This window comes from Myotis myotis, unplaced genomic scaffold (genome assembly GCF_014108235.1).
Source record: "Myotis myotis isolate mMyoMyo1 unplaced genomic scaffold, mMyoMyo1.p scaffold_m19_p_2, whole genome shotgun sequence".
Taxonomy (NCBI): Eukaryota; Metazoa; Chordata; class Mammalia; order Chiroptera; family Vespertilionidae; genus Myotis; species Myotis myotis.
The window spans coordinates 43,023,191-43,045,419 of NW_023416324.1; the positions used below are offsets into that span (position 1 = coordinate 43,023,191).

General features: G+C 40.0%; 1 protein-coding gene across 12 annotated transcripts in view; it reads left to right on the forward strand.

Annotated features, from left to right (window-relative positions):
* The window catches only part of PATJ (PATJ crumbs cell polarity complex component), a 309,148-nt gene that overhangs the window by 241,200 nt on the left and 45,719 nt on the right, over positions 1–22,229 (forward strand). For 11 of the 12 annotated variants that reach the window (XR_004974443.1, XM_036352882.1, XM_036352888.1 and 8 more), the window contains one exon: positions 19,598–19,681. Coding sequence is in view for 11 of the 12 variants with exons in the window: in XM_036352882.1 (XP_036208775.1) it covers positions 19,598–19,681 (84 nt within the window). In the remaining variant the exon portion in view is untranslated. Of the gene's footprint in view, positions 1–1,299; positions 4,504–19,597; positions 19,682–22,229 lie in introns of those variants that run through there. The other variant, XM_036352893.1, reaches the window with a different exon arrangement.

A 22,229-nucleotide genomic window follows, 5' to 3' on the forward strand; every position in this document is an offset into this window, starting at 1 on the left:
GCAATTGCACTTGACATGTACCTTCTCCAAGCCTCAGTTTCCACGCTTAATAATCCTCACCCACTGGGTTGTGGTGAGGATCAGAGACTTTATAAACAGTAGGGAAGTATGTGTAGGTATTACTAAGGCCATTGGGGTGGTATTCAGAAACTACTGGTTGACCCTGAACATTGGGTGTGCCTTCCCTTCAGGGCCTGTTTTCTCATTTCCTAAAGAGATGCTTCTGAATGTTTAATCATTACATTTGTATCAATAAAGCTACATTTGAAATGAGTCAAGTGTAGAAAAGTGTGTAGTGAATTCTTTCATAAGCAAACAGGAACCTTTTTACTTCTTGCAAATATTTGCAAGAAATATAAGGAACCTTATGTATTTGCAAGAAATATATTTTTTGCAAATATAAGTCTCTTTATACTGCTTAAAATAAGGCAAAACTGGGTTTCCCATCGGAAATCAGAAGACTTGAGTCAGCATGTCTGGCCTAGCTGAATGAGTTTGTTAGCTGATATATATATATATTTGCTTTTGTTGTTATTAATTCTACTTTGCCTTGTGTGGGCTGGTTAGAAAAGCTAAATAAGATGTGCCCACGCTGGCTGAAACCGGTTTGGCTCAGTGGATAGAGCGTCAGCCTGCGGACTGAAGGGTCCCAGGTTCGATTCCGGTCAAGGGCATGTACCTGGGTTGCGGGCACATCCCCAGTAGGAGATGTGCAGGAGGCAGCTGATCGATGTTTCTCTCTCATCGATGTTTCTAGCTCTCTATCTCTCTCCCTCTCTGTAAAAAAATCAATAAAATATATTTTAAAAAAAAAGATAAAAACAAACCATTCATTTAAAAAAAAAAAAAAAAGATGTGCCCACGCTGTTCGTGGGTCTTTAATATTGCATACGTTTGTGCAACTGGCTGCCAGGCTGCGGGCTTCTGCTGCTCCCATCCCCTCCTGCATCCTGGGTGTGAGGCTGCTTGTTAAATACTATGCTCCGCTTCTCTTGCCACCATGAGGCCACCAAAAATTGCCTTAAGAGCATCTTGAGGCCCATAATATATAACCCTGCCTTTTGAGACTGTAAATCCCATTGTCCTTGGAAGGCTAAGCACCACTTAAAAATGAGAAATGGGACACAGCTTTTCTTTCCTAACCTCGGGTACCTCATCAAATCTGTAAGTTAGACTCACTGTAATATCTAGGCATGTCGTTTTGGTGAGGCTGAACCGCACGGGGTAGAAGGTGCACTAACAAATAAAACCATTGTTTATCACCATGAAGGTCTTTCTTTTTCTCTCTCCAAATTTTAGCATGGAACATGCAGCTTAATCAACACTCCAGGTCACATGATCCAGTCAGAGCCTAGGAGGGCATCCAGCCAGCAGGAAGTTAGCAGAGCAAGACGAGACCATAGGAAAGGAAACTGTGGACAATGTTGACACTCACTCTCAAAAGTGCCTTTGCACTTGCCCTTGCGCATTTGATTATGTGGTGCATCCTTGCTCCCCTCCAGTGCCGGGAAAGAGCACGTTTTGCGTGCCCGTGACTCTTCTCAAGCATCTGCTCCAACCTTCCCAATTAGGGTTTCTGTTCCCTCTTTGTTGTTTGTCCAACAGATATTTTTGCTGTCTTGAGTGGAATTAAGCCTCTGGGACTTGATCTTGACACCACATCAGTCCTATCTGCTATAAATAGTGTCTCTGGAGCAGAGACAGATGGTTTCCGAGATCACAGAGGGAGATCTCATTTAGCATCCCAATGCATTTGCAGAAGGTCATCTAAATAGACCTTTTAAAATACCAAGATAATGATGAGGGTGAGCCTCCAGGAGGGTTTATGAGCACACCTGGACCCAATCCTCCACGACAAACCCTGCCTCTGTTGTTTTAATCTTCTGATGTGCTCCCAGGTCTGCTTTTGGTGAATATGGCTCTTCTGTGATAGGTTGCATATGTTTGCTCAAAGGCTGCCCTTTGCTTAGTGCTAAGAATACAAAATTGAGTGAAAAACCCTGTCTTCAAAGAGCTCACACGTTCATTCAAGTTGATTCTACTGCTTTAATGTTTATGGTGTAATATAGGGAATCAACCAATGAAAAATCATAACAGGGGCTATTAAAACAGGGACTTCCTCTGGAAAGTAGAAAAAAGTAGAGCTTAGTACACACTTTATAGATTTAATTAATGTAGGCTAGGTTTTATATGTGTCTCGCAAGCCAGTGTCTTAGTCCATTTGGGCTGCTATAACAAAATACCACAGACTGGGTGCCTTATAAACAACAGAAATTTATTTCTCACAGATCTGGAGGCTGAAGTCCAAGATCAGGGTGCCAGCATGGTTGATTGAGGGTCTCTGGGTTACAGGCTTCTCGTTATCCTCTCCTGATGAAATGATCAAGGGAGCGCTGTGGGGCCTCTTTTTTAAGGCACAGATCCCACTCATGAGGGCTTTGCCCTCGTGACCTAATCACTTTCCAAAGGCCCTTCCTCCTAATATCACATGGGACTTCAACTTGTGAATTTGAGGGGGAGACACAGCCAGGAAACCAGATCGACATGTTGCATAAAAGAGATAGTATATTAATTCATATTTTTTATTTCCTTCCACCCAACTATCCTCCCATCCCTTCACCTTGTCTTCCCCTCCCTCCCTCTCTTTGGTCTTGGAATGGTAATTTGCATGAAATCTTGCAGCTCAGAGGACTTGGCCTATTCTGCCAAAGGAAAGACCAAGGACTCTTACATCTTACAACGAGCACACCATATTCCTCAAACCTCTCCCTGAAGCCCTCAAAGCCCTCTTCTCAGACACGTTTGCTTGCTGATTAGAAGGTGTTTTTTCTCCATTGTCCTCTGCCTGGGGAATTCTAGAGAAGAGAAGAAAAAACTTAAAAAGTCCATCTTTTATCTTAGAGTTTTAGCAGACGTGAACTGTTCTTGGGACTGAACAGTAAGGTGGAGAAAGAACGAAGTAAGTTTCTTCGGGATCCTCATTCTGTCCGTTTCCTTTCTCTGGGTGTCATTTCCAAAGGTCCCAAACTGTAGACAGTGTGTTCTGTCAATCCTCTCAGGCAGCACAGCAGAGTAATGATGCTGGCCCTGTGGCCTCAGAATCCCAGATCTTTAACTGGGGGCCCTTGGACAAGCAATTTAACTCTTCTAAGTCTGCTTCTTCCTTCATAAAATAGTGATGGTGACAAAATATACCTCTTGAGGTTGGTATGTGGATTAATTAAAATAAAGAATATAAAGAAAAAAAAAGAATAAAAAGGACTTTTCCCAGTGCTTGTCTATACAGAGTTATTAGTTGTTAGTAGTAGTAGTAGTAGTAGTAGTAGTAGTAAACAGTCATATTAAAGTAGATTCTTAGCTCCCTTCATCTGTGTGTCTTTGGTACGTTTCTTGTACTGTTAGAAATACAATTTTGTTTCTAACAATTAGATATTTGTGTTTTTTTAGCATGAAAGTTTTATAAAGTGATTCAGGAACTATTATTAATATGTATCATCTCATTTTATTCTCACAGCAACCCAATAAGAAAGGTTTATCACTATGGGAAAGCAATGTTCCCATTTTACAGATGAGGAAATTGAGGCACAAATTTAATTAGGTTATTTCTCTGATGACATAATACTAGCATTTGGTCCAGTTGGAGTTTACTTAGTCTGATTCCAAAGCCACACTATTTGTGTCCCTTTTCTAGCGCTATACTATGTGTCGTCAGTCTTCTGTAAAAGGGAGTTATCCATCTCCCCACCAGACCCTGAGCCTTGAGAACAGGCCTGTTTTATTTTATTTTGCATCTTTAGTACCCCCATATAGTGCCTGATACACTTAAAAACATGACTCTCTGACAGCCTCATTGCACCACTCTGAATTCCAGCCATGCTGGCCTTATTCAGTTCCTTCTATGGGTCTTGCTCCCACCTAATGCCAGGTTTTTGCATATGCTATTAGATCTGTACAGAATGCTTCTCTGATCGATTTTAACTGTAGCTAGAGTACCCTACTCATTTCTGGGCATTATTCTGCAGTTAACAAGAATGTTGTTGAAATCACAGCATTTGAGAAAGAATAGAACAGACTGGAAGAAGGAAGACCAAAGGGACAATGCACACCAAGGCTACCTTGATCAATTCAGGTGCTCCCAAGGGGGCTCATTGAAAAACAAATCTCACATGACTATAAGGAAGGACTTTCTGAGGGTTAGCTGACCAAAGGTGCCTGGGACAGTGCGTGCCCCATCTTGAGAAATATTTTGACAAAGGCAGGCAGCCACTCTGCAAGGATATTATTATTGTTAGGTTTTGCTTTTGAATCAGGAAGGAACATTTACATTTATAACTTTTTTTCAAAACGATAGTATAAGAAAATTCATTCTCTCTCTCTTTTATTCCTGTCTCACAAATTCCTTTAAACTGCAAAGCCTTGCCCTAACCGGTTTGGCTCAATGGATAGAGCATTGGCCTGCGGACTCAAGGGTCCCAGGTTCGATTCCGGTCAAGGGCATGTACCTTGGTTGCAGGCACATCCCCAGTAGGGAGGGTGCAGGAGGCAGCTGATCGATGGCTCTCTCTCATCGATGTTTCTAACTCTATCCCTCTCCCTTCCTCTCTGTAAAAAATCAATAAAATATATATTTTTTAAAAAAAAACTGCAAAGCCTTGCTTTTTTTTTTTTCCTAGAGAATAAGGCATAATCATTGTTTTTGTTTTGTTTCATTTTATGGATGCTAGTAATTGTTATTACTTTTAGAAAGGTGGGTTTAAAAACATAAGCCCTAGCCCTAGCTGGTTTGGCTCAGTGGATAGAGCGTTGGCCTGCTGACTGAAGGGCCCTGGGTTGGATTCTGGTCAAGGGAACATTTTGAGCACCAGAATTAAGTTAGGGTTTTTCAAAATGCTGACACACTGGGCTCGATCCCTACTAGGGGGCATGCAGAAGGCAGCTGATCAATGATTCTCTCTCATCATTGATGCATTTACTTCTCTCTCTCCCTATCCCTTCCTCTCAGAAATCAATAAAAAAATATTTTTTTAAATAATCCCTAGTTGCTATACTTTTATTGTTCCTATGGGTCTTGTCTCTTTGCAAGAGGAAAACAGTTAGATTAGGGTATTTGTATTCTTTTTATAGTCTTGGTACCATCCCATTATAAATTAGGCCAGTGGATTCCCAGGATAAATTTTAAATTTCCATATTCTTAATATCAAAAAGGCCTGGGATGTCAGATGCAACATATTGTCATTTCTCTCCAAGTTTCAAACCTGTATTTTTTTCACCACCTGATTTAGTACTATTGTAACTTGTTCTTATTAAACAGAAGTTCTGTAGGGCAGGTACATTAGCAGGAGGCATCCAGGTAGATGGACTCCCATTTTGATGCTATATGTGAAAGTTCATCCACCTAGAAATTGAAGTGAAGCATACAGTATCTGTCCTTTAGCCATACCCATATGTCAGGTTCTCATTTAACCCTTCACTATATTACTGCTCTTGACCATGTAAATGTAGGACTGCAGCAATTGAAACCACTAGATAGTTGTTTAAAGTAAGCAGAATAGAAAGCTATTTCACATTTGATTAAGTGTTTTATTTTGCTATTCCCCTTCAAATGAACTTTGCACAGTCTATTTCATAAGGAGTGTGGTTTGCTTTGGCTTGTAATCTCCCAAAGTCAGGCTCCTTTTATCGTTATTGCTTAAGTCATATATTTTTACACAAAACATCTTATTACCTTAGTTTTATTTTAAAATCAAAGTGAAGTTTGCAAAAAGTCTATGAATCACACTGAAAGAATGTTAACGAATAATACCTCTGAATTTCCAGATTTGGACATTTCTGATCTTAAAGAATATAACTGTAAGCAAAAATATTATGCAAGCTGAGTAAAATTTAGATAAATAAGGACCAGATGGAACTATAGGGACTTATAAACTCTAAGGCAAATATTGTTCCATTTCCTTAAAATAAATCTATATTTCAGTATGAAAAATTATATTCATATTGATGAGTCTCAATTTTTGGTTAAATCAGACTTGGCAAGGGAACTCCATTTTAAGTAAATATAAAACAGGTTTTTGTAAGCTTGACTGAGGAAGCTTTTCAGAGTCTGAAAATGGGTAACGTTCTTTATATATTCGCAACAATTCTTTTTTTTAACAATTCTTTTATTAGCTGTTTTATTGCTGTGATTTTCATTTCACATTTTAGTTACCTGTAAATAGTGTGTAAGAGTTTGCAGTCTTGCGTTTGAGTTTCAGGATAGCTTACACAGTCCATTGCTTTAAAACAAAACACACACACACAGAATGGTGTCATTGCTTCTTGTGTAACTGATCATTTAATCCTTATTTTTTTGTCAAACAAGCCACTATATCTATTGCTGACTTAATGCTTATTTATGTTGTCTATAGTTTATTTCTTGAGGATATTTCAGTATTGCAAAATAGTAGGTACTGAGCATTGTTATCCATTTTCTTTTTCTTTGAAGGTTTGGTGGGTGCATATCTTCATACCTCCAAGCATATATAGGACAGATGAATAAATTGAGATTAGGATATATAGACTATCTCTTTGTTCCTTTTGTGACATAGTTTTATGGAATTAAGTGAAGTCCTGACTATGTTCTGAGATTCGTAGAGCATCTGTGTAGTGAACCCTAATTTATAAGAGTCTGATAGATAAATTTATTGGACTCTTGCTGACTTCCATTGTATAGCTACAGCCCCTTCAGGTTTCTGTTGTTTGTTATTTTTTTGTTAATCCTCACCCAAGAATATTTTTCCACTGATTTTTTTAGAAAGAGTGGAAAGGAGGGGGAGAGACAGAAAGATACATCAATGTGAGAGAGACACATCGATTAGTTACCTCCCACACTAGCCTCGACCAGGGCCCGGAGATAGAGCCTGCAACAGAGGTATGTGCCCTGGACCGGAATCGAACCCGGGAGCAGGCCCCTTTTCCAGTGAATATGGGGACTGCCTCAGGGCTCTTCCTTCCAAAAAGCAGCAGCAAGCTTCCCCAAGGGTGGAGCAGGTGAGAGACTGAGGCACAGCAGCGCCTGCATGGCACCATGGCTGTGGCCTGTGGCCCTGCCCAACCTGATGTGCCCACAGGGTCCCGCCCTGATCTTCCTTGTGCCTTTCTGTGCTTCTGCACCCAGAGCTCATCCTGAGCTCAGCTTCAGATTTTCCTGGCTTTTGGAGCAGGCAGACCAGAGCCACCAGCCATTCGGAAACTTTTGCTTATGAAGACCCATAAAACCAACCAACACAAAAGTGTGCTTGACTTTTTCACAAATAGAGATGTTCAGGCATTTGAATAATGGCGCTTGATGTGAAATATGTTTTCTTATTAAAATATGAGATAAAATTTTAAAAGTAAAACAACTGTCTTCACTTTTTAAAAAACGCTTAAATAATTGGCAAAGCCTATTTCATTAGAGCAATTCACATGCAAAATTACTGATGGCAGTACTAGCAAAAGGGCCTCATGTTGTCTAGACCAGTGATGGCGAACCTATGACACGTGTGTCAGAGGTGACACGCGAACTCATTTTTTGGTTGATTTTTCTTTGTAAATGGCATTTAAATATATAAAATAAATATCAGAAATATAAGTCTTTGTTTTACTATGGTTGCAAATATCAAGAAATTTCTATATGTGACACGGCACCAGAGTTACGTTAGGGTTTTTCAAAATGCTGACACGCCGAGCTCAAAAGGTTCGCCATCCCTGGTCTAGACAAATATAAACTTGGAACGGCTCAGATCTGGAGTAAGTGGAGTCCTTTTGTTAGCAGCGGGAAAAGGGTACCAGATGTTAGTCTCGGTTCAGCAACCTCAGTTCTTGAGTTCTGGCTGAGAAGAATTCAGAACCAAGACTCATAAGAGAAAGTTTATTTAGAAGCCACAGAGGTGGGAGAAGTGAGCCGCAGAAGAAATGGCCCTTGTTCCAGCAAAGGAAGGGCCCTTGGGGCTTAAGAGAGAAAGAGTTAGAGAAAAACTGTTGTATAAGTTGGGCTTGGAAAGGGAGCTAGGAGGCCAGGTATTATAATTGTGGAGTGTTCCAAGTTTGTCCTGTGCTCTTCTCTGTGTCGCATCCTTATATAGTAACTCAATCTCTCTCTCCCCTTCTCTCCCTTCCTTCCTCCCTCCCTCCTTCTGCCTTCCTCTTTCCATCACTCCCTCTTTTCTCACTTCTCCCCCTTGGAATTATTTTCATCTTTTTAATGTTAGACACCTTGGCTCTGATGATTAAAGCTTCTTGTCCATAAAAAAAAAAAAAAAAAAAAAAAAACTAATTCTCATCCTTGGGTTAATAACCCACTGCCTACTATGGCAGGAACAACGGGGAACTGCCGTTGTTGACATGAGTCCTGCCGTCTCTATTATCGATAGCATTTGTCTGCATTTCTACCTTTATCCCCTTGCATATTAGGCTCCTAAGTCTTGTTGTACTGTAGTATCACCAAAGAAAAGCACCAGTAGGAAGTACAGCCAATTCTTAGTATTCACCGCAATTATATTCTATTAAATTGCAGCAAACACTGAATTGGTGAATACTCACCCACTGCTTCTAAGGAAATACAGAATTAGATTCCTCTGAGCCTCTGGTCACAACATTTTCATTTGTATTATGGGTGTTTCTGTTTAAAGATGCCTTACTTAATATATATTGTTGATCACTGCCATTGAACTCATGGCCAAAGGAGGTCAACTAACACATGTATTTTCTCCTTAAAGCACATCACAGCCTTCTTGCCCTTAGGAACATCAGACAGCACTTTAGCCCTGTTGTTGGGGCCATTTTAAACAATTAAATCACAAACAAAAATGCAAAGCAACTGGCACTAGAAAGACCACAGAAGGATGCTTATAGTATGAGAACTGAAACAAGAAGCCAAATGTCACCTTGTTCTACCTTAGCTGGGAACGAGTGAATCTAGCTACTCAAAATTGTCACCACTCTGTGACATGTCCACGAATGACTGCAAAAGTACCAAGAGCATTCATTTAAGAGTGTAGGTGAATTTACAAATACAGAAACCACGAACAATGAAGATTGTACTTAACTTAAATCAGAAAAAAAATACATTCAGGCACAGGGCTCTTGTAGTCTGGCTTAGATTTTGGAGCATTCAAATGGTCCCGTGGGCCCTGACCGGTTTGGCTTAGTGGATGGAGCATCGGCCTGCGGACTGAAAGGTCCCAGATTCGATTCTGGTCAGGGGCATGTACCTTGATTGTGGGCACATCCCCAGGAGGAGGGGTGCAGGAGGCGGCTGATCGATGTTTCTCTCTCATCGATGTTTCTAACTCTCTATCCCTCTCCCTTCCTCTCTGTAAAAAATCAATAAAATATATTTTTTTAAAATGGTCCCTTGGACTTAGCCCTGAGCAGTCATGACTTGAGAAAGAATAACCTAAAATATCCTTGTTGCATAATCTCTCTTGAAAAGAAGCAACTAGTTATTTTCTGGGCTCACCATAATAACAGGAAAATTCAAAATTAAAATATGGACCACTGCTGGTATCATTCTTCTTTAGAATCATGAATTTTGATCACTCTGACACATATGTATTCTTTTATGTACCAAATATGCCCCTTAAACCTTAGATATATTAGTATTTGGGCCCCTCATTAGCAATTATTCAACATCTTTTGCCTGACCCTTTGCTTGACATTATATACGTAATCTCATTTCCATCCTCAAACCCTGCAAGATAGGATTTATTTGTTCCACTTTACAGAGAAAGGAACATTGGTTTGGAAAAGTTAAATAACTTAATAGAAGTATCACAAAGCTATAAGTGGCAGAGCTAAAGTGTGAACATGGGTTTATTGGCTATAACCAGGACTCTTCCTATCAGACATTGCTGCCTTTCATTGTTTACAGGCTGGAAAATTCATCTAGCTGACCTGATAGAGTCTGTAGTAGATTAAAATGGACCACAAATTCTATGATGCTCTTTCCTGATTCATTGAAATTGATGTGGTGTATTGACTTGCTTTGGCCAATAGTAGTGAAAGTGGCATTGTGTGACTTTCATGCCTTGGCCTGGAGCTTAGCTCTTGTCCTGAAATACTGCCACCTTGCAAACAAGCTTGGACTGGCCTCCTGGCGGATGACACACCATAGAGAGAGAGCACATGGAGGAAAAGGGGCCCAGCCTCCCACCTAAGGCCCAGACAACCTGACTCACGCTTATGTGAGAGCCCAAATGCCACAACATGGAGCAGAAGAACTGCCCAGCTGAGCCCAGCTCAAATTTTCAACCGACAGAATTATGAACAGCCCTAGCCAGTTTGGCTCAGTTGATAGAGTGTTGACCTGCCGACTGAAAGATCCCAGGTTCAATTCTGGTCAAGGCATATACGTCAGTTGCAGGCTCCTCCCCGGCCTAAGCCCTGCCTATGGGGCATGTGCAGGAGGCAACCAATCGATATGTTTCTCTCACATTGATATTTCTCTCTGTCTTTCCCTCTCACACTCTCTCTAAAAATCAATGGAATAATATCCTCGGGTGAGGATTAAAAAGAAAAAGAAGAACTAAGAACAAACAAATGGTTAGTTTTTTTAATTTAAGCCAGTAAGTTTTGCAGCAAAAGATAACTAATTCAAAGTCTGACTCAACCCCATATCTTACTGAACTCTCTTAGCCTATGAGAGTTGGGATTCTTCTGGTTTGCCATTTAGAAGGAAGTCTTATTCCTAGGCAGGGCCTAAATATCCGTGTAACTCAATGGCTTTCTCTACTTCACTTTGCACAAGGTATGAGTCCATAGTGGTCTAAAATTTTAGAGCTGGATGACTTTAGAAGTCACATAATTCGACTCTGTGTTTTAATGATTATATTAAGCATCATCAACAAAGTGATTCATGCGGAACCACTTGCAAAGTTGGTTACATGCAGAGCTGTCAGAAAATTTAACTCCTCACATCCCCAATCCTTGGATCCTGCTTCCACACTTTACTGCCCTTTTTCTTTCTTTTTCTCAAATTACATTCTAAGCCTATATAGTAAAACCCTAATATGCAAATCGACTGAACAGTGGAACAACCAGTCGCTATGATGCACACTGACCACCAAGGGGCAGACACTCAACACAGGAGCTTCCCCCTGGTGGTCAGTGTGCTCCCACGGGGAGTGCTGCTCAGCCAAAAGCCAGGCTCAAGGCTGGCAAGCGCAATGGTGGTGGAGGGAGCCTCTCCTGCCTCTGCAGCAGCACTAAGGACCCCTAAGGGGATGTCCGCCTGCCAGCTTAAGGAGTAGGCCTAAGCCATCAGGCGGACATCCCCCAAGGTGTCCCAGACTGCGAGAGGATGCAGGCCAGGCTGAGGGACACCCCCCACACACACACACACACACACCCCAGTGCACGAATGTTGTGCACTGGGCCTCTAGTTGAAATATAAAGGATGTTTGTTTTCTTTTTTTGGTTTTTTTTAAAATATATTTTATTGATTTTTTACAGAGAGGAAGGGAGAGAGATAGAGAGTTAGAAACATCGATGAGAGAGAATCAGCGATCAGCTGCCTCCTGCACATCTCCTACTGGGGATATGCCTGCAACCCAGGGTACATGCCCTTGTCCGGAATCGAACCTGGGACCTCTCAGTCCGCAGGCCGACGCTCTATCCACTGAGCCAAACTGGCTTCGGCGATGTTTGGTTTTTAAAGCATTTGTTCACACGGATTTGGGACAGAAAATAATAATGTTCTAAGACTCTCATCCCTTTATTTATATAAATACAGTTTGGAGCCTATCAACTTTGCTCAAAGTGAGGTATACTTTAAGAGTTTTAACTCAACACTTTAAAAAAACAAACAAAAAAAAAACCTCTCCACTACAGTAGCCATCACAAATCAGTAACTTAAAATAGCTACACAATTTTTTTCAGCTTAGAGTTGAATATAATTTTGGTTTGTACAGCATTGGACTAAAATTTTACTATCCCACTATTTATCACCCCTCATCAGCTTAGCCTTGCTGCTAAGAAGGTAGTCAACTGTGTATAACACCTGTCTGTACTATTTCTGAACACTGATGGCCATAGAGGGGAACTCCATTAAATGATGTTTAAAAGTAGCATTATTGCCTGGCCCGTGTGGTTGAGAGTTGACCCATGAACCAGGAAGTCACAGTTCAATTCCCGGTCAGGGCACATGCCCAGGTTGTGGGCTTGATCCCCAGTAGTGGGTGTGTAGCAGGCAGCCAGTCAGTGATTCTCTCTCATCATTGATGTTTCTATATCTCTCTTCTTCTCTCTGAAATCAATAAAATTATATTTTAAAAATAATGAATTAATTAATTAAAGTTGCATTATTCCTCTAAAGCCGCAAATGTGAACTATGATTTCTTCCAGAGGAAAAAAGAATACCCAATTTATTTATAGTATTTTAATACTTCTTTTGGCCCTCATGGGTCTTTCTTGTTAGGAGGGCTTTTTCCTGTAAAACAGGAAAATAAGACATAACACTCTTTTTGGATCATGGGTAAATATGTTCTCCACCTAAATGTGAAATTTAATGTGAAACCTTTCCGTAGTTAAAATGTCCACTAGGATTATTTTGTGGGGAGTGAGGGCAGGAGCATTTATGAATATGGCAAAGATTGGTCAATTCAGAGTAATCCAAATTAAGTAAAACAGGCCTAGAAGCAGTAAAATTAAGCCACATATATATAGTCCTTAATAATACTCTCTACCATATAATTCTTTATCAAAATTTTCTCCTAAGATGCTTGTTAAAACAATCCACTGAATATCTAGAAGTGTAAACTATAAAATCTCATTCTGTGGAAATAGTTCACCTACACAGGATGCTCACTGATATCCTTCAGCCCACAGGAGACCCTTATGTAATTTTTCTAACACATGGCTTCTTTAAATGTTATGGGCCAAGTGTGACAACAATAAAATTGCCTTTTGCTGCATGCTTGATGTGTTTATGAGTTACTTTATCTACGTGTTGGCAGCTTGAACAATAAAGAAAATGGTGATTGATAGGCCGAAGTATCTGATGACTTTGACGCTGCCTAAGGATACATTACTGCATGTTGTGAAATTCTTTTCTAGCAAGTCAGAGTTTAAATCCCCCTGGAGGAGTTTACCATTTTTGTGGGGCTCGGTGATAATTTAAGTCCCTCATAGTTGGTTCCTTTAAATTGCACTGTGAGCTACCGTAAATCCTCTGGAAATTCAGGCGGCTTTCATATCCACGTGTGATGGGTGTGCTTGTTGTATATTACCATCAGAAGCTTGGTAGGGTTAGATTAAGATTATGACGTCCTGGCTGGTGCTGCTCAGTGGTTGAACATCGACCCATGCTCCAAGAGGTTGCTGGTTCAATTCCCTGACAGGGTACATGCCCAAGTTGCAGGATTGATCCCCAGTAGGGGGCATGCAGGAGACAGCCGATGGATGTTTCTCTCTCATTGATGTTTCTATCTCTCTCGATACAACCAATAAAAATGTATTTTTATAAAAGATTATGACATACCAACCCTCTTCTTTCTGGGTCATTTTGATACCATCTTCATTCTCCAGCCAATTTTTGATAATCATTTAGCAAACATTTATTGAGTGCCTACTCTGGGCTTGGCTTGGGCTGCAAAGAGGAGTCAGTTGGAAGCAGCCTCTGTTCAGAAGGGTTCCACTGAGAATGGGATGTGATATAGAACCTAGATCCATGAACAAGCCATTGTGATATTGTGATGGGTTCGATAATAGTAGGAGATAGAGCAGTGATCCACGGGAAGGGTTGATCAACTTCACTGGGAGAGAGAGTCAGAAACAAGTCTTGTAGAATAGATAGATGTTTCTTGGCTGGCTCAAACCAAGGAGACGGCAGATAAAAAGGAGCGTGATCCTCAAGCATTTGGTGCTCTTTGTACTTTCCACATTTAGATATATAGAATGTCTCTGTAAAAATACAAAAGGAACTTTTAATAGGTTTGTTTCTAGTTAGGGAAATTGGGTGGCTGAGGGATAGATGCTGGAGAGAAACTTTTCAATGTATACTATTTTGAATCTAGTACCCTGTACATTTATTATCTACTATATTTAAAAATAAATAAGACCTTACTCTTTTAGGAATGGTTACATTAAAACAACAATTCCTTAAACAATATGATGAATTTGCTTTCCAGCTTCTTCCTGGGTGTCTATTTCTTTAATGGTATCCATAATGATGGGGAAAAAATGAATTTTTCTCAGTTAAACCTGTTTTAGACATCAGCTGATGAGGGAGAAGTTTGTAAGCAGACAACTTTTCCTACATCTCTAAAAATCCTTCCTGATCCTTCTAATTAGGGAAAACACAATATTTGAAAGATTCTCTAGCTCACTGATCAAATTCTTCCCTGTGTCTAGAGTTGGCAAGTCAAATGAGTAATGTAGAGTGTCCAGAGGGAAATTGTTAGTGTTGTCTCAGGCAGTAAGTAAACAGATCATCTCACTTAAATTTCTATTGGCCCAGTCAAAGTCACATAACGACCAAGAGGAAATTAGTTTTGGGTATAGTTGGCCATCTACAAATGAGTCTCAAATCTATATACCATTAATTAGCAGAATTATGTTTTCTTGAACTGGACAACCTTTTATTTTAAACACTAGAGGCCCAGTGCACGGGATTAGTGCACTGGTGGGGGGCATGGCCTGCAGGGATCGGTCCGCTGTGGGAGTGCTGGTCAGCCAAGTGGCTGTGGACCTGCACCTCCGAGCAGCATTCCCACTGTGGGAGTGCACTGACCACCAGGGGGCAGCTCCTGCATTGAGCGTCTGCCCCCTGGTGGTCATAGTGACTGGTCAACCAGTCGTTCTGGTCATTCTGCCATTCAGTCACTGGGCTTTTATTATGTAGGATAATTTTTATCATTGTATTTAATGGTTTATAACCACTCATGTAGAAAAAAAATCATTCAATGAATACTATGGGTGCACAGATTGAAAAGATGGACAGGAGGAAAGAAGGAAGGGAAGAAGGAAAGGAGTGAGAGAGGGAGGGAAGGAAGGGAGGGAGGGAGGGAGGGAGGGAGGGAGGGAGGGAGGGAGGGAGGGAGGGAGGAAAAGACGATGGAATGAAGAGAGAGAGATTCTATGTTGGGGTGGGGAGAGGGCCTACCCATTGTGCTTTGTGTCAAACCCTGGTCATGTACCAACACTGGCAAGAGAGATCCACAGATCATCACCCCACCTCATTAAGCCAAAGGCTTCAATTTTCACTTCCACAAGTCGTCTTTCTGTTCACTCTCTATAAAATGATCGGCTCATGCCCTCAAGGCTTTTGCTATTGAGTTGAGGAGACAATATTTCAACAGAATTGATGCCATATGGAAAATCCCAAGTCAGCTTTTATACAAGTGCAAAATGAAATATTCAAAACAGATGAGAATCTTGCTATAGTGGCAGGAACACAGGCTTTGGCATTAAACAGTCCCAAGTTCAATTTAATCTCTCCTACTTGGAAGCTATAAAGACTTGGTCAAGTCTAAACCCTTCTGAGCCTCTTTTTCCCCAAGTGTAAATGAGACTAACAATATTGAGGTTGCTTGGTTGTTAAGTGGAGTAAGTGGCTACAAATGGGAAGTGTGTAGTATCTTTGGTACCTATTGTTAAATAAGTGAGATGTTACTGCTTCCTGGCCATGTGCTGGCACTGTATGTAGGTAGTATTGTTAAAACCATATGAAAATGAGGATGCTAAGGCCTGGGGAGGTCTTTCCAAGGCCCATGGCCAGAAGTAGCAAGGCCAGGATTTGAGAAGTCTGACTCGAGAGGCCTACCTCATAATCATTTATCTCTAAAGCCACAAGCCAGCAACCCACCCCCAGGAAAACGATTATTAGACTGCTACTAGAATGGATGAGTTTTAGAAGTCATTGGTGTGGGTAGACAGAGCCACTGAAGTTTTCTAGGGTGGAGGAATGTTATTCAAATGCACAGAGATAGGAAGGGAGGAGAGTGGGAGAAAGGGCCCTCAGAGTTGTACCAACAAGCAGTTTTGTGTGAAAGCTTCAGAGCATTAAAATTTAGGAAGAAATATGAGGAGATAAGATGTGTATCATCAATTCCAAATTTTTTATTTAAAACAATGAAAGTCAGTCTTTCATTAATGACCCGTTATTTCACCTAATCAACAATTTTTCAAAAGCAAGAAGTAAAATTTCTTAGATACTTTCAATTACCATGTACATTCAGTGGGCCCTGATATTATGCTAAGTGAAGTAAGTCAGTCAGAGAAAGACAAATACCATCTGATTTCACTTATATGTGAAATCTAAAGAACAACATAGACAAAGGAACAAAACAGAAACAGACTCACAGGAATAGAAACAGCTGATCATTGCCAGAGGGGAGTGGGGTTGGGGGTCTGGGTAAAAGAGGTGAAGGGATTGAGAAATACAGATTGGTAGTTACAGAACAGTCACAGGGATGTAAAATACAACAGAGAGAATATAGTCAATGATACTGTATGGTGCCAGATGTACCATCTTAATGTAGCCTTGTCAAATAGATGCTTTATATATCCCAATCTAGTATCTTTTTTATTCTTCCGTCCTACCCTATAAACTATATAACTTTTGAAGAATAAATCAAATCTGTTTTTCTTTTCAATTCACCACCCCCTTTCCAATTTAACTGTTAGTCCCCTCTTACCTCTGTCACTCCCAGTTAATGCAACTGTCCAGAACCACATAAGGGCACGTGGTAAGAAATGCAGACTTTTTCTATCAATAGTCATAGCATCTCATGTTCTCTTGTATTTTCCCTGATAACTTTAAGAGAAATCAGAGAGCAGTCAAACAAAAGGAAAGAAAGAATGGGGAGTTTTTCGTACAGAAAGACTTATGGCCCAAAAACAGATCATTGGCAGTGAGTTCAGCATTTATTTGAGACTATTAACAGTATATTTGTTTTATGTATAATAGTTCATTGAGCACCCAGAAAGTATATAAGAATTCAGACTAACTTTTATGGAATAAAAACTTTATGGGGTCTTTTCCTTCCTTTTGAGTATGAATGAAGGGAAATTTCCCATTTGACTTTCGTAATGTTCCAAGATCAAAGGGGTGTATGCTGAAAATTAAGCTCTGTAAAAGCCATGAGTAGTATGAGTCCAGTCTGATTCTCCCCATCCAGTGACAATGGGCGTTTGACCACCAAACTGAAAACCGGCGTGACATAGGGCATTACCGGGAGCTTGCGTGAGTTTCTCCCCGCATTGCCTTCATAAAAATGTCCCTTGGTGTCATCTTAGCAGTGTTACTGGGATCACCTCAAGCCACTGACCCAGCAAGTTTCTTCAAAACCATTTCCCTGGAACAGTTCAGAGGAACAAATTCTTGGCAGTGTAAATGCTCCCTGGGCCTGGAAATTTCATAAGTCATTTACAACAAAGAATGGTCTAAATCCATTACGGCACAGAGTCTGAAATGTAAATTGTCTGGATCACGGAACCGTTCCTGGCTTTTGGGGGGCTGCTTCTCTCATTGCTATCATAAAGAATGTTTTCAGAACTGTGTGGTGATAAAATGAAATTATTTAATATTGTGAAGATATTTGGAATCCAGATGGGTCATATGGTTATAGACCTCTTATTTTCTTTTGTTGCTTCTCTATTCAAGAATTTATATAGGCCTGGCCAGTTTTGCTTAGTGGTTAGATCCGAAGGGTTCGGGTTCGATTCCCGGTCAAGGGCACGTACCTCTGTTGCTGTTCCCCAGCCCCAGTGGGGGCATGTGTGGGAGGCAACCAGTTGATGTGTCTCTCTCAAGTCAATGTTTTTCTCTCTCTCTCCTGCTCCTCCCTCCCTTCTGCTCTCTTTCTCTATAAATCAATGGAAAAAGTATCCTTGAGTGAGGATTAAAAAAAAAATTGTGTAGGAACCTTCTTTTTTTAAGGAGTAGATTGGTTGGATTTATTTTCCTGTCTTGTTTATGATATTTTTTCAAGAAATATTTCATTTCTTCATTTACTTAATGTCAATGTAATTCTAATTCTGAAGCTCCATACTTCTGGACTTAAGCGTAATTCAACCCAGTCATTTTGGCAGCTCATGAACTCTCAGGGTTCCTGTTTCTCCAAAAGCTCCCAGACTTGGATAGGCCCCTGCGGACACTGTCATCAGTCCACCCTGGTAATCATCAAGCCCATAGGTGCCCAAGCCTACATGATCTCTTCAAGACTAGAAGTACCAGAAGTCCTGCAGCTTCTAAGCCCCCGTGCTTGGGACATAGGACTTCTTTCAAGATGGATCATTATACCTCAAGCCTGACCCCCCTTGACCATTGCCTGCGGGTTCTTGAACCTTGTGTGTGTTCTGGGGGATTGGGAAGCAGAGAATGGGAGGGCACCAGGCAGCGCAAGGATTCAATCCTCACTTCTCATGGAACCCACAGATCTCTGTTTCTAGTCTCCTCTCAAAAGCTCTTTTCTTCTCCCAGCGGCCTTCTAAGACACGTAGCATAGTCCATTCAACAACGTCTGTTCAGTCAGTTTTATAAACAACAGAAAGAACCAACGACCTGGTTGCTTCCATTTTCAGCTCCACAAAAATACCCAAGACAAGAAATTTCAAAGCTTACCTACTTGCTCGATATGAAGGAGAAAAATTGTGTGAATAAACTCCATTGAATATTTTTAAAATAGTCTCCCCAAAACATAAATTTGGGGTGTATACTAGTAGATGTAAATTGGCTGGAGGGATCCTGATGAAACCATTGATGGTGGTTGTCTCTAGGGAGTGTCTCCGAGGGCCTGGTGTGGGAGGCATTCTTCTTCAGTGTTTGTTTTTTTTGTTTTTTGTTTTGTTTTTTGTTTTGTTTTGTTTTGTCCTTCAGTGTTTACTGTGATATTTCTTGAGTCCTTTATGGTACATGTTATTTTTATGGTGATAAAAATTTTAAGATGATTAATTTGAAAATATACAAATTATTTTTTAAATTCATTAACTATGAAACCCTTTCCTCAACCAGAGCTTACCTCCTTAGATACTGTCCTCATTTTATGACTCAGAATTCCTGACTCAGAGTTCAGGAGTTAATTTGCCCAAAATTCCAGTGGCAGAGTCAGGATTCGAACCTATAGGTGTTTTACACTTAAGAGCATGAATGCTCTTTCCCTTACTCCATTCTCTGTCCAGGGCCAGTTCATTCCACTAAGTTCTTTTCTTTAATTGCCCAAGTAATGAGGACTGACAACCCCCATTCATCAGGCCACACATATATGCCAAATCCTTGAATACCAATAAATACCTGAAACCATGTTTCAAAATATACCATAAAATATAAATAAGAATGACACATAGTTCACCTCAAGTTCCTACACAGCAGCAATGTTCAGAGTTTACAGTAAAACACATGGGGGAAGTTTAACTTGAAATATTAGGCAAAGCCAGGCCTAAAGGAATGAAATAATAAGCTTAGGAAAAATTAATTATACCTCTGCATATGTCATAACTGTGTATTTTGTTTATCTTTAGGTCAAATAAAATATCACATTATTAGCAAATAGCAAGTTATGGATTGCTGCCTATGGGTTGGTGGTTTGTTTAAGGAAGCATTTGTGGTTGTTGAAAATTAATAAGAATTTATCTTTTATAGGATGCTATAGTTATACATGAAGTCTATGAGGAAGGAGCAGCGGCCAGAGATGGAAGACTTTGGGCTGGTGACCAGATATTAGAGGTATATGATTATGAATTTTATTTTGTACCAACACAGGGTTCTTTACTAACCTTAACCCACAAAATCCAATTTATATATTTGCTATCTTCTACTCCACTATATCCTCAATTATTTCTCTCCCATTTAAGAAAACATGTACTTATTTTTTCCTGTTTTTCATGCGCACTGAATAAGTATCATTAGAATCATGACAGATTATAAATCTAAATCTTTCTGTGAAAACATTTTTTTTAATTCAAGGGAAAAGTACTATTTATGGTTCCCTAATCTTAATGTCAAATGAGACTATGTAGTATTACAATTAGATTTTTTTTTTTGCCTCTCTATTATACCTTCCTAAATTTCCTCCTAAAAGTGCATATACATAAACATGCACACCTGACATTTTAAAGACTTTGCTGTAGCTGTAAGTAATATTTTCTTATTCCTAATAAATCTTGAAGTCAAATGGAGGCCCATGCCTTGCCACGTTTGTTTTCTAGTTGGTGGAAATGTAGAACCTTTTCCCGTTAGGTGGCATCTGGTACTTATTAAGAACTGAAATGCTTAACTTGCCTCTTTCAAATGGACTCGCATTTAGCAAAGGGTTAAAGCCTGTTAAAAAGTGCCAAGGTAGGCAGTGTCTGAGAAGGGGAACGGATGAATGGAAGTCAATGCCCAGCGTCCTGGTAGGTGGAACTAAAGAGCTTTTCCAATGGTGTGAAACCTGTAGGCAACATTTATTTCTTCCATTGGATGAATTTAATTGAATAGTTAACATTTTATGGCAGGCATGTGCATTTTTGCTTTGCAACTTTAATATTTACGACATTATGAATGACATCAGAGCATTTTATTTTTCCCTTTGGTGGTTCAAGTCTGCCTCCCAAGATGAAACCAGAGATATAATTAAGGGCAGAAAATATAGGCAAGAAGGAGTTAAAAGAGGCCAGGCTGACTACAAATTAAATTCAGGGCAAGTTATAGGATTTCTCTGCAGGCCTTTACTGTGCTTTATCATTGGATTAGGACATATTCCCAATACATTCATTTAAGGTACAAGTGTATGAGGTTAGAAAAATAAGTGAGGCCTCTTTGGGAATTGGCTTAACTGTGTTAGCATACAACACCACTTTGTAATGGTCAGGAGTTTGGGGGTGGATTTTCTAATTAACAGGTTGTACCATAATTAGTTTTATAATTGAATAAATTGAATATTCAGAAGAGTACAGATGCCTGCATGCCTTGATACCTATATGATTGTAAGCCCACAGATTATTCTATAATGGCTTATATGTGTATTATCCTGATTAAGGCAATGGTTGCATAGGTATAAAATCATATAAATTCAGACTATAAATTGTACACTTTAAATATGTATTATTTATTTTACAACAGTTATACCTCAATAAAAATTTTTAACCATATCTATTTGTATTGAATAGACCCTCAGCTATAGCTGCCCTCTTCTATAAAGTGTATTCACGTACAGGTGAACATCCAAGACAGGTTGGCACGAAAAAAGCAAATTTAAGTAGAAGGAGAATTTATAAGGTCAAATAAACCATGTCCTTGCATCTAGCCAAATTATTGTAACCAATAAGAATGAGTGGTCTACACTTTTCATTAAAGATGGACAGGATAGGATCTAGTCCACAATAGCACATCATATATTTAGTTAAGAAAGATAGCTCTTGTCCAGCCAGCATGGCTCATGGTTGAGCATAGACCTATGAACCATGAGGTCATGGTTCGATTTTTGGTCTAGGCACATGCCCAGGTTTTGGGCTTGATCCCCAGTTGGGAGTGTGCAGGAGATGGCTGATCAATGATTCTCATCATTGATGTTTCTATCTTTCTCTTCCTCCCCCTTCCTCTATGAAATCAATAAAATTCTATTTTTTTTTTTTTAAAAAAAAGAAAAAAATCTGGAAACAGCCTAAGTGCCCATCAGTAGATGAATGGATTAGAAAACTGTGGTACATCTACACGATGGAATACTATGCTGCTCTAAAAAGGAAGGAACTCTTACCATTTGCAACGTCATGGATGGAACTGGAGAGCATTATGCTAAGTGAAATAAGCCAGTCAATGAAGGAAAAATACCACATGATCTCACTCATTCATGGATAATAGAGACCATTATAAACTTTTGAACAATAATAGATACAGAGGCAGAGCTGCCTCAAACAGATTGTCAAACTGCAGCAGGAAGGCCGGGGAGAGTTGCGGAGCAGGAGGTAGGGGGGTAAGAGATCAACTAAAGGACTTGTATGCATGCATAGAAGCATAACCAGTGGACATAAGACATTGGGGGATAGGGGAGGCTAGGGGACTGTCTAGGGCGGGGGGATAAAATGGACACATATGTAATACCCTTTGTAATACTTTAAGCAATAAAAAAAAAGAAAAAAAAAAAGAAAGAAAGCTAGCTCTCAGTTTGGTCAAGTAACATGTTTCCTTTCTAAACAGCTATAGACACACTTTTGAATTTGTTCGGATTGCGGTTGCTGTGTGCAGATGCACAGTAATGCATAATCAGGTTGGGCTGCAGGTTGCCGGGAGAAGA